Genomic DNA, 13,179 nt, shown 5'->3' with positions numbered 1-13,179 from the left:
GGAGTCTATGGTGGGGTGTCACTATGACACCCCTGTGTCACTGCACGGAAGGTGCTGTGTAACACACATAGTAAAAACACATGACACCCTATGGAGTAGGACCCCATAGCCCATTAACAGTCAAAGGAACACCATAAACATGTCCAAGAGTGGGAGAAAAAGAGTCTCACTCTTAGCAGGAGAAAAAAAAACAAACTCCAGAAATCCAGCAAAGCTGCTGAGGGACTCACTAGGTTAGGAAATTCAGCCTAAAGTGAGAATTCTCCCTAGCAGCCTGTCCGGACTTCCAGAGCAGCACAGCCATCTGGTCAGTCCATTTATTCATTCCAATGGCCAACTACCAGATGGCCGGGTTACTAGATCAGCCATCTGGTAGGGTCATGCATTACGATGCGCTTGGGTGGGAACGGCCCCTGGCAAAGGAATGGCAGCCCTCGCCAGGCCCCAGTCCTGTGAGGCAACAAACAGGAGATTGGCCTTGGAAAGTAGGCCTCTCTGAAGAGCTCAATTTAAGAGATCAAAAGTACACCAATATTCAACGTCTTCACTTTGTGTCCCAATTGCTTATCCCAGTCCGGGATGAATTTAGAAGTTGACCATACACTTTTTTTTTTGTAATACACTTGATGGGTTTTCACTGATTACTTTTATGTATATAAATAATGTTCACTGTGGAGGTTTGAATGACCAATTTCAATCAAATCCAAAAAAAAATAATTTGTTCATGAAACCAAAAACCAGGTTTGTGTTCCAATTTGTTCACCATGTCACTGCCACTACATGCACGTTTTGATCCACGAGGATCATCTTCAGGTGACTGAAAACAAATCAAAAACACACCAATAACCACAAATCTCACTCCCTGAACGCTAACAGCGTTCATATGTCAATGTATGAATTTCAAAACAGGTCATATGTTCTTCAACGTCATGCAATAGGTAATCTTACCGATGAACAAGTTACTTTCTTACCTGGCAACGTTCTTTCGATGGGATGGTCTGACGACGTATTCCATATCTATGACAGGTAATCACCACAGCTGTGCTGCTTTGGAAATTTTTCGGCGTCTGCGTCCTGCGTCAATGACGTCGATACGCTGTCCACGAGGGCCTCCGTCGAGCCGACATCACCGGATGTTATAAGTAGGACGCACGACACCAGTAGCCTCAGTTGTAGTTTTTTTCCCCAGAACGTGTGGCACCAATCCTCTGCCAGTATGACTACAGAAACCCTTGCGGAAACGTAAGCTGCAATCGCATAAGAAATTTGGTAGCAGAGCAGGTTGGAAGGGAGCGATATGGAATACGTCGGACCATCCCATCCAAAGAACGTTACCTGGTAAGAATGCAACTTGTTCTTCCAGGGGATTGGGTCCTCCGACGTATTCCATATCTATGAAAGACTCCCAAAGCAGTATCAATGTACGGAGGAGGGAAAATAATTTAGAATTTTAGAATGCCCAATCAAATTGCAGAATAGGAGGATCGCCTTGCCAAAGGCCAGATCCTGCCCATGGATAAAATCTAGGGAGTAGTGTCTTACAAAAGTATGGACCGAAGCCCATGTGGCTGCTTCACAGATGTTACGAATGGGAACATCCCTCTGTAAGGCAGTAGAGGCAGCCACACCTCTAGTAGAATGGGCCCGTAAGCCTACCAGAGGGTCCTTACCCGCCAAGCGGTAACATTCAGAAATTGCCAAGATAATCTATCTAGACAATGTCTGCTTAGTAACAGCTTGTCCCAAACGCCTTCCAGCGTATCCTATAAAGAGCTGACCGTCCACTCTGACCCGGGACATGCGTGAAATGTAGAAACATAAAGCTCTCCTAGGATCCAACCTATGGAGCCTCTCCTCCTCCTTACCAGGATGCGGAGGAGGATAGAATGCCGGAAGAAAGAATTTCTGGCTTAAATGAAATTCCGTTACAACTTTCGGAAGAAATGAAGGACGGACTCCAAGGACAACCATGTCCTTATGAAACACTGTGAAGGGTGACTTAACAGAAAGTGCCTGCAACTCACTCACTCTGCGAGCGGAAGTAACCGCAACTAAAAATACAGTTTTCAGGGTCAACAGTCTCCAAAGGACAAGACTGTAAAAGCTCAAATGGAGCACCCATTAGGAATTTTAGAACCAGGTTCAAATCCCAACCGGGCACCTGGAAAGGTGACAGTGGAAACGCATTAATGAGCCCTTTCAGAAACTTAGAAATTAAAGGAATTTTAAAGTAAGAACACTCTTCAGACGAGCGCTTAAAGATGGACAGCGCTGTCAGGTAACCTTTAATGGTACCCACTTGCAGGCCCTTGTGGGATAAGGAAAGCAAAAAAGACAGAACCACAGGAATGTAACATGGAAAAGGATCCACATTCTTAACCCTGCACCAGTCGCAGAACTTTCTCCAGCGGCAACAGTGCAGGGACTTTGTTGCAGGCCGTCTGGCCGAAAGCAACACCTCCATCACGTCTTCAGGGAGGTCCCAATCCTTATACCTCAACCTTTCAGAAGCCAAGCGTGAAGGTGGAGGGATTTGACCTCTGGATGGAGAACTTGACCCCCCTCCCGTGAGAGCAGATCGTTTCGGTAGGGAAGACGGCGTGGAGGGCAAATGGACAAGTCGAGAAAGTCCAGATACCACGTTCTCCGAGCCCATGCCGGAGAAATGAGCATCATTCGGGAACCGAACCTCCGTAACCTCCGCAGAACTTGCGGGATGACGGGGACTGGAGGAAACGCGTACAGCAGTGGGAAGGACCATTCCACCACAAACGAGGCTCTTCTTGAGAATTCCTGCGAGCAGAACCTTTCGCACTTCCGGTTGACACTGGAGGCGAAGAGATCCACTTGTGGGGTCTCCCAAAGGGCGAAGATCTCCAGGAGAATCTCCTGAGCCAACTCCCACTCGTGAGAGATCGCGCTCTGCCTGCTCAGAGCATCCGCCGTCTCGTTTTCGCCTCCAGTCAGATGAACTGCCGAGATCGAAATTTCCTGCTGGATGGTCCAGAACCAGGAGCTGCATCGCCTCCCTGCACAGAGGAAGTGACCCTGCACCCCTCTTCCCCCTTTTAGTTGAGGTAGTGCATGGCCACTGTGTTGTCCGTCAGAATCAGGACATTTTTTCCTCGCACAGTCGGCAGAAAAGCCTCCAGGGCAAGCCTGACGGCCCTCAGCTCCAACAGATTGATATGGAGTCTGGACTCCGACGGAGACCATCGACCACCGACTGTCAACTCATTGGCATGAGCTCCCCATCCCGTGAGGGATGCGTCCGTCACAATCGTCACCTCTGGCCAGGGTACCCAAAATGGAGCCCCCTTCATCAGATTGCCTTCGACTGCCCACCACAGAAGGTCCTGGGTGACCGGGGGCAGCACCTGAACGGGGTCTGACATCCTGCCAGAGGACTGTGACCACTGCATCCTGAGAGCCCACTACAGAGATCTCATCCGCAGTTGAGCCTCTGGCATCAAAAGAATGCAGGATGCCATGATGCCGAGCAACCTCAAGAACTCGAACGCCGGGAGACTCTGGGCATGTTGAAACGTGTGCACCATCTGCAGAATGTGATGAGCCCTCACCTGGGGAGGGAAGCACTGCCCCAGGGATGTGTCGAGCACTGCTCGATGTACTGGAGCTGCTGTGTTGGCGTCAAATGGGACTTCTTTAAATTGAGGGAGAAGCCCAGCCTGTGAAGGGAGTGGCATGCGACTGACAGATGATCCAGGACTTGCTCCGGAGAGCGCGCCCTGATCAACCAATCATCCAGCTAGGGGTAGACGTGAATCCCTCTTTCCTGAGATACGCTACCACCACCGTGAGCTTGGTGAAAACCCTCGGGGCGGAGGTCAATCCGAACGGCAGGACCCGAAACTGAAAGTGCAAATCGCCAACCGCGAACCTCAGGTACTTCTTGTGCTTGGGAAAATCGGCACATGAAAGTAAGCGTCCTTGAGGTCGAGACACCAACCAGTCCTGAAGTTGAAGGGCCTGGAGGACTTGAGAGCAACCATCTTGAACTTGTCCTTCCTGAGGAGCTTGTTCAAACCACTCAAGTCCATGATGGTTCTCAATCCCCAGTCTTTCTTCGCAATCGAAAAATAAGGGGAATACCATCCCTTGTTCCTCTCCACTACAGGCACCAGTTCTATGGCGCCTTTCTCCAGCAGGGATTTGATTTCCTGCGCAAGGAGCGCATCCGGACTCTTCAAAGAGAGATTCCCTGGTGGATTGTCGTGAGGCCTCTGCCGGAAAGGAAGACAGTAGCCATGGGCTATGATATCCAGAACCCACACATCTGAAGTAATGGCATGCCATTCTACAAGATGCTGCGCCAGCCTTCCCCCAACCAGCGAACCATGGGACATGGCCTCATGACTGACCTGAAGTGGCACCTCGAGTACCCTGTTTTCCACCTCTGGTACTCCTACGTTGGCCTCTGACTTGCAGCTCCCCTCAATTTACCAAAGGTCGAGTAATATCGAAAGCAACCTCCCCTCCATTGCTGTCGCCTAGGTCGAAAAGGCGGAGGTTGGCCAACTGCAGTGCTCAATGACTTCGCTGCAGCCTTCGAGGTCTGCAACCCCTCAAGGCTTGTCAGCCTTGCTGCCAAAAAGATGATCACCATCAAAGGGCATGTTGAGAAGTCAAGCTTGCACATCCGGAGCAAACCCCGACTTCCGCAACCAGGCAAACGTGCGCTTTACGGTGCTCGCCACCATGGACCAGCTGACGCAGTCTGCCACGTCCAGACCCGACTGAACGGATTCACACATGGCATCCTTGCCATTCTGTACAATAGCAAGAAAGCCATCCCGTTCCTCCCCTAAATATGTTCAGCCGCTAAGGAAACAATTCCACAGAGTATGAGTGAAACGTGCTAAGGCACACATGGAGTTGACTGCTTTCAAAGCCATTCCCCTGAAGAAAACGCTTTCTTCGCCCAACCGTCAAAACGATTGTCGTCCCCATCAGGTGGGATGGTAGGGTACGACGCCTGTTTAGCCGGGGCCGTGGCCGCCTGCACCACCAAACTCTCCGGAGTAGGGTGCACGGACAAGTAGCCGGGTCGCCACTGGCTGGGCGGTATTTTCTCGGCAACGACTTTCCTACTGCCGGGAGACTCTCCGGAGCAGTACAAGCCGCCGCCACCCTTCTTTGCAAGGCCATATGGAATGGCACAACCGGGTCAATTGGTAGACCAAGGTCCAGGATATCTGTCAGGTCATCCTGCAGAAAATTCACTTGGGGGCGCAGACCAGACCCAAGTACATAAGCCGCCGGTACGAAGACTCTGCGTGCGTACCAGGCTCAGGCATACAAAACTCCACCTCCGGGGAGGGGTCCAGACCACTGGCGTCGTGCAACGACTGACGCAGGTCTTCAAACTGGCTATGACCAGACAATATTTCATCAGCTACCTCATCAGGAACCAAACCTTCCTCAGACCCTTCTTCCACCTCAGAAATATAATCCAGAGGCTGGAATAGGGGCACAGAAAAAGGGACAAAAACCATTTTTGGACTTGGCCAAAGCCTTTTTCGGGGGTTCCACCGTGCCACAGGATACCTACGACAAAGCATCCTTGAAAGGCGTCGATGGAATCGGCGTCGAACGTGGCGCCGACGGCTTCGACACATTCCTCGAGGGCGGTGCCCCGAGCGTGTCCTTCGACGGCCTCGGCGCTGATGGCGTCGAGGGCTTCCTCGGAGCCGGAGCCTCAAGTGACCCTCTCGACGGACATGGCGCCGATGTCTTCAAAGAAAACCTCACATGCTCCGACAGTCTCGAGGGCGTTGAGGACCGGGACCTGTAGCGGGCATGGCTGGAGCGATCCACCTTGTCCGATCGAGACATCAAAGGTTCTCTATCATCGTGCCGACCACCCGATTCCGAAGGCGTGCGAGTGGTAGCTCTAGCATGGTCACGGCTGGCTTCTCTCAAAGGCGCGGACAGACTGGAGCCCTGCGATTAAAAGATCACCAACATTTTCTTGAGACAAGCAACCGGCCGACGGGCAGAGTCCTCGGACAAGGACGGGGAAGGCGACTGGTGATGGCGCTTCCGCGAATGCCTCAAAGAGGCAGAGGAATGGCGGGACCCACTCTAGGACAGAGACCCCCTGGATTTATGCCGACGACGCCGAGTCTCGCCCCTCGAATCGTCGGTGGAAAGTCCAGTGGACCTCGGCTTACGGGGTCTGGAAACCCTACCTACCAAAAGCTTCTTCCGCTCCAGCAAGGCCATTCGTCACAATTGTCCGTAACGTGGTCCTCCCCAATGCACCAGAGGCAGGCGGTGTGCGGTCCGTCAGCGACATCTTGGAACCGCAGTCCCGACACTTCTTGAAACCCGGCCGCGGGACGGAAGAGGAAGACATGATACAATCTTCCCAAACCAAGCTCAAAGAACCGATAGAGCAATAACTCAGAAGAACCGAGGTGCACCGAGATCTCCGAAGCGAACACGTTTGTGGAAAAAACAGAACTGAGGCTACGGGCGTCGTGCGTTCTACTTATAACATCCGGTGACGTCGGGTCGAGGACAGCGTGTCAATGTCATTGACGCAGGACGCAGACTATTTTCCGAAGCAGCACAGCTATGGTGATTACCTGTCATAGATATGGAATACGTCGGAGGACCCAATCCCCTGAAAATGCAGTTACTGAAAACCAGTGTATAACCTTGCCCCACCATTAAATATGTGGTGACAATTGAACTAATACAAGTCAGTCTCTAACATACATGACCTGCCTGACACGTATTTTCTTGCTTCCTGTCAGACAGCCCAGAGCTGAAGTGCACCAAAGGCTTCATTCAGGGTTCCCCCACAGCAGGCAGGCTCTGTTGGGACATCTGATGGGGAACGTCCCTTAGTGGGGGCATAGTGGCTTCGACACAGAGTCCGGGTGGGACAGCGAGCAAGTGTAGCGCAGACAGGACCCATACACAGTCTACAGTAATCCGCGGGAAGGCGACTAAGCTTTCTTGTAATCTGTGTACCCTGGGTGACAGAAGAGGGGGTTTGAGGGGGGGGTTCTGGGCAAACGTGACCAGCCTCCTTATAGACCCAACTGGAGAAAGCAAATTCAAATTGACTCCCAGTCCTTCCATTCATTCCTATGACCAACTACCACATAGCTGGGCTCGGACAGCAGCCATCTGGTAGTGCCATGCATTCAAGGGGTCATGCTAGGGAAGGGCCCTTCCCCTGGGAAAGGACCAGCATGGCCCCAGGGCCATCCGCTGGGCAGGGGAGGAGGGAGGTCAACCCGCATATGAGGCTGGTGCCCAAAGGCGAGAGCAGTACCCCCAGCCATCCTGGAACCGACCGGGGCACGATGGAGCTTTTATGTCCAGGGAGGGATGAGGACTCCACCCAGGTGCCCCCGGACCACCGCTGGGCTGCAGGAGGAAGGTCGACCCGTGTGTGAGACAGCCGCCCAAGGGAGAGGGCATCATCACCGGCCGTCCTGGAGCTCTGGCTGGGGAGCAATAGCGCTTTTCCCTCGAGGGCGACACGGGGACCCTCAGGACCCTGCCAGGGCAACCCGGGACTGCCGCTGGGCAGGGTGATGGTCAATCCACGTGTGTAGCGGCTTTGAAGGGAAGGGGCAGCACCCACGTTGGTTTCCCAGTTCCACGCAGGACTCATCATGCCAGTCCCGTTTTTATTCTGCACTGCATGCAAGGAGATTTTGTGAGCCCTGTCGTGTCTTGTCCTTGTATACAGTGCTTTTGCTCAATTCACCTACCAGGTCAACAGTCCATCCCAGTTGCTAAAAAGTATGCAGGGTTGACCTACCAACTAGTGCAGCAAAGCCCTCCCTGTCCACAAATGGTTTATTGAGGAAGACCTAGCAATACCTATTAAATTCACAAAGATTGGCTCAAGAGCATCGAAGAGTATCATAATCTGCACACGTTTACTGGAAGAGTTTAAATTTAGAAGCTGCCCTACATGCCAAAAATCAGAAAAGGACGAGTGGTTATCGAATCGAGATTCGATGTTGTGTATCATGCCTAAACCGACAGTGGTTGTAAACATTTGGATTGAGGTCAGCTGCTCCCGGGGTCACATAATTACTAACAGCCAAAAGCCCATCACTATGAAATCAAACTTACATCTGCTATTGACACTATCATTCTGACATTCTGGTGTGATCCCAGGGGATTGCCAGTTATAACAGTAGAATATGAAAAAAAGACCCTGGCAAGTAGAGACAAAATGCATAGAAACAAAATCATTTTATTATAGTGAAAATAATGAGAAACGTACTTACCTATGACGTTATGCTTTGGACTGAAAGGATCTACAATGGTCTGATCTCTGTAACTTCGAAATCCCTGGATGATGACCTGTTAAAATTTAAAGAGAGCTATTTTGGTTTTCAATAAATGATGTTCAAAGCTAGGTTCTTAAATTCGGCTCTGCAAGTAGATGTTACCATTTCAATTGTTGCTCATCTCTATAAAAAGGTACATTAAAACCGATAAGCAAACAATCACAAAGGATTCAGTCACATACACTTGTCATTTCTGACAGCTGCAGAAATGATTGGGAATAAAGGTTTTCTTTATTGTATTCTGATGATCAAAACACTCAATATGGCAGTCCGCAGCTGCAAGAACAGTTTGTACGTATACACATCATTACTCCAATTAACCCATACAACATCTAAAATAGGGTGCAGAAATCAGCTTCCCACTCACCTACATCATTTGTTACTGAAATAAAATGTTATTCTTATCAATGCATAAATAAAATCTCATAACATTAAAATATTTTACATGTCCAATTAACTGCAAAAAGATTTACATTATCATAAATCGAAGAATATATATGTTATTTAAAACCAAGCATTGCTCTCCAAATAGTAACTTCTACACAGAACCCACCATGTTACCAAAAACTGTGCGAAGACTTAAGAACTGCAAGGCCAAGAAGGTGTGCTTGCACCCCCCTTTTTCTGCAGCCCCCCCAATATCGATGAAGCAGGATTGTAAACTAGTTGGAGGTGTGGGGATAAGAGTGGGTTGCTGTGAATCACCATCATTTACTTTTAAAATAGTACAAGCCACATTTACACCAACATTATTCACAAAAACAGTGAAGCGAATATAAAAACGAAACCGATTAGAGAAGGTCAAGCATAAAATGCTGGTCCTTTGGAGATATCAATGCAATGCATCAGATGTCTACAGGCTGCAGTTTCCACATCTTTGGAGCTGTTCTCAGGCAAAAGCAACCTTTCTGAGTCAGTTGCAGGACAAATGTTCACTTGAAGATAACACTCTTTGGGATTCCAGGCTGCAAACCTCATGGTGGAGTGGCATGCTGCGCTACAAATAAGGAGTGTATCGGCCACTTCTACTCCCTAAAAATAGGCAAATACTTCAAAAAAATAAAGAGTAAAAATACGCTCAACAAAACTGTATGAATGGGACAAGTAGGACCTTGTGCCCCTGCTTTACCGCCACACAGCTCCATGTATATGTTTGGACTAGTAGTACACATAGTCAGAACTATTATTAATGACTGATCCAGAGGTAAACATGTATCTTTTAATGTGCATGAATAGGTGCAAAAAAAATATTTAAAACATTTCTGTTTTCCAGTTAAAACACATTTTACTCTCTTAAAAAATACTTGCATTGGGAATTGGCAGGAAAGGGAGTAAAATACTCCCACTTCAAAATCTTATCTGTAGCACTGGCGAAAGGAAAAGCTTTAAAGACTTTAGTCCAACTGAGATTGGACACAGAAACCACAAGTAGCACTGTAGATGGCAAGGAACATATGCTATGTTCTGAAAGGGAAATACCCTGTGCCTATAAGGCATTCCTGTAATCTATTCGTCCTGACAAAAAGATATGAACCAATCCTTCCAGATCTGAAGCAGAATTGTTATAATCTGTGTGCTTGGGGGTTTATGGAACACTGAGATGGAATATGGATTGCTCACACCGAGCTGTGGAATGTTATCCTTCAGATTGAGTCAGTTGGCTCGCTGTTCTCCAGTGTAGTGGTTGTAGAGGGGGGGGGTCTTTATTGTTCCTGTAACTTGCTTAATAAACATTTCTGTTCTTAAACAAGAATCGTGTAGCGACCCGTCATTACATTTGGCAACGAAGATCAAGTGGCAGACCCCCACCACCCAGCCTATCCGGCAAGCAACTTCACGAGAGAGGAGCCGACAGAAAAACGTTCTGAAGCAATGAACGGCCGTTGCCGTTCAAAGAGGGAGAACGGCAGCAGAGAAGTATACATGCTGCGGACACATCCGCAAAGTGCGGGAGAGAGAGGAGGAGACCTTCGTAGGACCCGAGAGGAGCGGTAAGCTGGCGCGTACCCACCGTTCCCCAAATCAGCTGCCCTGAGAGTCGGGAAGGAAAGGGTGAGTGTTTCACTAAGGGTGTCCACGCAACCATTGCAACGGTGCGCTCCCATCAAGGCAAAGTCACGTCAGCCAAGCGGATCAGCTGACGCAATTGTGTAGGAAAATTGTCAAGGAAGGATAATAAAACTGTTATCGAGTGAAATATTGAGGGTGAATGAGTCGACCAAGGAGTATAGGAATGAGAAAAAGAAAGCGAATACCCAAAAGGTGTTTCAGGGGACGGATGCTAAAACTAACAAAGCAAAAGAGTCCAAAAGGTGGTGAAAGGTTGTGTTTTCGTTGTGCAAGTGCAAACCACTTCGCTAGCTCACTGCTATGCCCGGGAAGTAGGGTGACATGCAATAAATGTAAGAGGTGCGGTCATTATGCCAACTGCAGCAAAAATTACACTGTTGGGAGTGGGAAACCGGTATTCTATATAGGTGAGGAGACGCCCCAGTCATCTGGTGAAGAGGAAGAGGAGCGAGTAGAAATCGTCACTGTGAATATGGTAATGTGCAGTGAAGAGGATAGCTGCAATAGTCCATTTGCCAATATTTGTGTGAATGGTAAGGTTGTGCGTATGATGGCCGATTCCAGAGCAAAGTTAACCCTTATGTCACGCAAAGTGTATGAAGGGGTTGTGGGTGGCAAAGTGGAGGATCTGGTGCCATCTGATAAGAGACCTGGGGGTTATAACTGTGGGAGGATTGATGTCATTGGATACTTTGTGGCATGTTTGGAGTTCAAAGGGAGGGAAACTCAAGGGAAGGTGCAGGTCACTAGGAGTGGTGAGACATTACTAGGATGGAAGGAGCAGAAAAGATCTAAGAATAAGACTAGATCCACATACGCACAAACAAGTGCTCAATGCTGGAGAAGGGATGGATGTTGAGAGTTTTCCTAATGTATTTTCGAAAAAGACAAGGTGTGTGAAAGGAATGATGCATAAAATAGTTCTAAAGGATGGAAATAAGGCAGCAAGGTTTCGCCCCATTCCCATGGCGCTCAGAGAAAGGATGAGGGATGAACTTAAGAGGTTGAGAGAGGCTGGGATAATCGAGCCTGTGAGGAGGCTTGAATGGGTATCCCCACTTGTGCTTGTAAAGAAATCTAGTGGGGAACTAAGGCTGTCTCCAGACTTGAGAGTTAAACAAGCGAGTTGTGGCGGAAAGGCACCCATTGCCCAACATGTCTTAAATGTTTGCGTTGATTGGCGGGGCAAAATTCGTACCAAGTTGGACATTGCATCCGCGTATCACCAGATATGGCTAGATGAGCTATTAAAAAGGAACATACCGCATTTATTACGCACAAAGGCGTTTTTCAGTTTTGTAAGATGCCCTTCGGTTTGGTATCTGCGTCATCGGTTTTTCAAAAGGTGATGGACAGATTTTTGAGAGGGATGGAAGGTGTTGTTTTCAGGATGAAATCCTGGTGTGTGGGGAAAGTTGGGAGAAACACGAAGAGAATGTGAGGTAGGTGGTGAGGATATTGGGACAGAAGTCAGAACTTTTAGAGCGGAGAGGAGTACGTTTTGGAAGGACATTGTGAAATATTTGGGGCACGAGATATCAGCGGAAGGGCTGCGGCCGAGGAAGGACTTGGTGGATGGCATCAAGAAAGTCAGGTCACCTAAAGGGAAAGGGGAGTTACAGTCTTTCTTAGGCATGATAGAGTTCCATCATAAGTTTGTAAACAACTTCGCTGATAAAGTTGCAAAGATGAGTTTGCTCAAGAAGGGCCTTGAATTTGAGTGGGATACCAAATGCGAGGAGTTCCAAGGGTAAAAAGAGGAAATTGATATGGCCAGAGCGTTGTCGATGTTTAATACTGGAAAGAAATGTATTATTTCAGTAGATGTCAGTGAGGCAGGCACTGGGGTAGTGCTGACCCAAGTTGGGAAGGATGGCCAGGACATGGTCGTTAAGCATGCTTCGTGGATGTTAAGAGATGCAGAAAGGAACTAATCCAGTCTTGGAGAAAGAGGCTTTGGATGGTCATTGGGGTGTTGAGAAATTTTGCAATTTTGTGTGGGGTGTAGAATTCACCACCAGGACTGATCATAGGCCACTTAAGTCCATTTTGTGAAGAAGGGATTGAAGAAAGTATGTAAGCGGGTGGCCAGGATGCAGGGGCACACATTTGATGTGGAGGTTATTGCAGGGAAAGGGAATTTGAGGGCGGACCATGTGTCAAGGTTGTGCGAGGATGAGGGTAGGATCAAGGTTGTTACGGATATGGTATTTGTGTCACCCTAGAGTAATAGGTAGGTTTGTTGAGAGGGGAGGAGACGTTTATGCGCATGATGCGTTTTATTCAAGAAGGGTGGCCGGAAAAAAGACTGAGTGGTGAGGAGAGATCCTTGTGAGAAGTGAGAGCGGAGTTGTGCATGGAAGGACATTTTGTATCGATGGAATCGCGTCGTAGCTCCTGGTGCCTTGAGGAGGAAAGTTGTGGAAGTTGGGCATGAAGGGCATATTGGAGTTTATAAAACCAAGGGTGTTTTGAGAGTAGTATATTGGTGGCCGGGATTTGCTCGAGATGTGGAAAGGATAGTAGGCAAGTGTATTGAATGCAATGTGTCTGGGAAGAATGTTGTAGCTAGGCAACAGCCCATGGTGAATGTTGAGGCGGCAGGAAAAGTGTGGAGTGAGTTGGCGATGGATATTGTATGACCGGTTGATATGGGGAGTGGTCGTGGAAGGTTTATAATTGTCTTGGTGGATTTGTTCTCGAGGTAGACAGAGTTTCGAATGGTGCGAGACATAACGGCGCAGAGGATGGTTGAGTTTCTGCA

At 48.7% G+C, this 13,179-nt stretch overlaps 1 protein-coding gene across 1 annotated transcript in view; it reads right to left on the bottom strand.

Annotated features, from left to right (window-relative positions):
- SMC3 (structural maintenance of chromosomes 3) overlaps window positions 1-13,179 on the bottom strand; it is a 1,173,064-nt gene that overhangs the window by 1,085,640 nt on the left and 74,245 nt on the right. Inside the window, exon 2 of the mRNA XM_069611771.1 lies at window positions 8,283-8,358. Coding sequence (XP_069467872.1) covers window positions 8,283-8,358 — 76 coding nt within the window. The remainder of the gene's footprint in view (window positions 1-8,282; window positions 8,359-13,179) is intronic.

Source organism: Ambystoma mexicanum, chromosome 8 (genome assembly GCF_040938575.1).
Source record: "Ambystoma mexicanum isolate Mex_15411 chromosome 8, UKY_AmexF1_1, whole genome shotgun sequence".
NCBI lineage: Eukaryota > Metazoa > Chordata > Amphibia > Caudata > Ambystomatidae > Ambystoma > Ambystoma mexicanum.
This window is presented reverse-complemented; position numbering and strand designations above follow the sequence as displayed.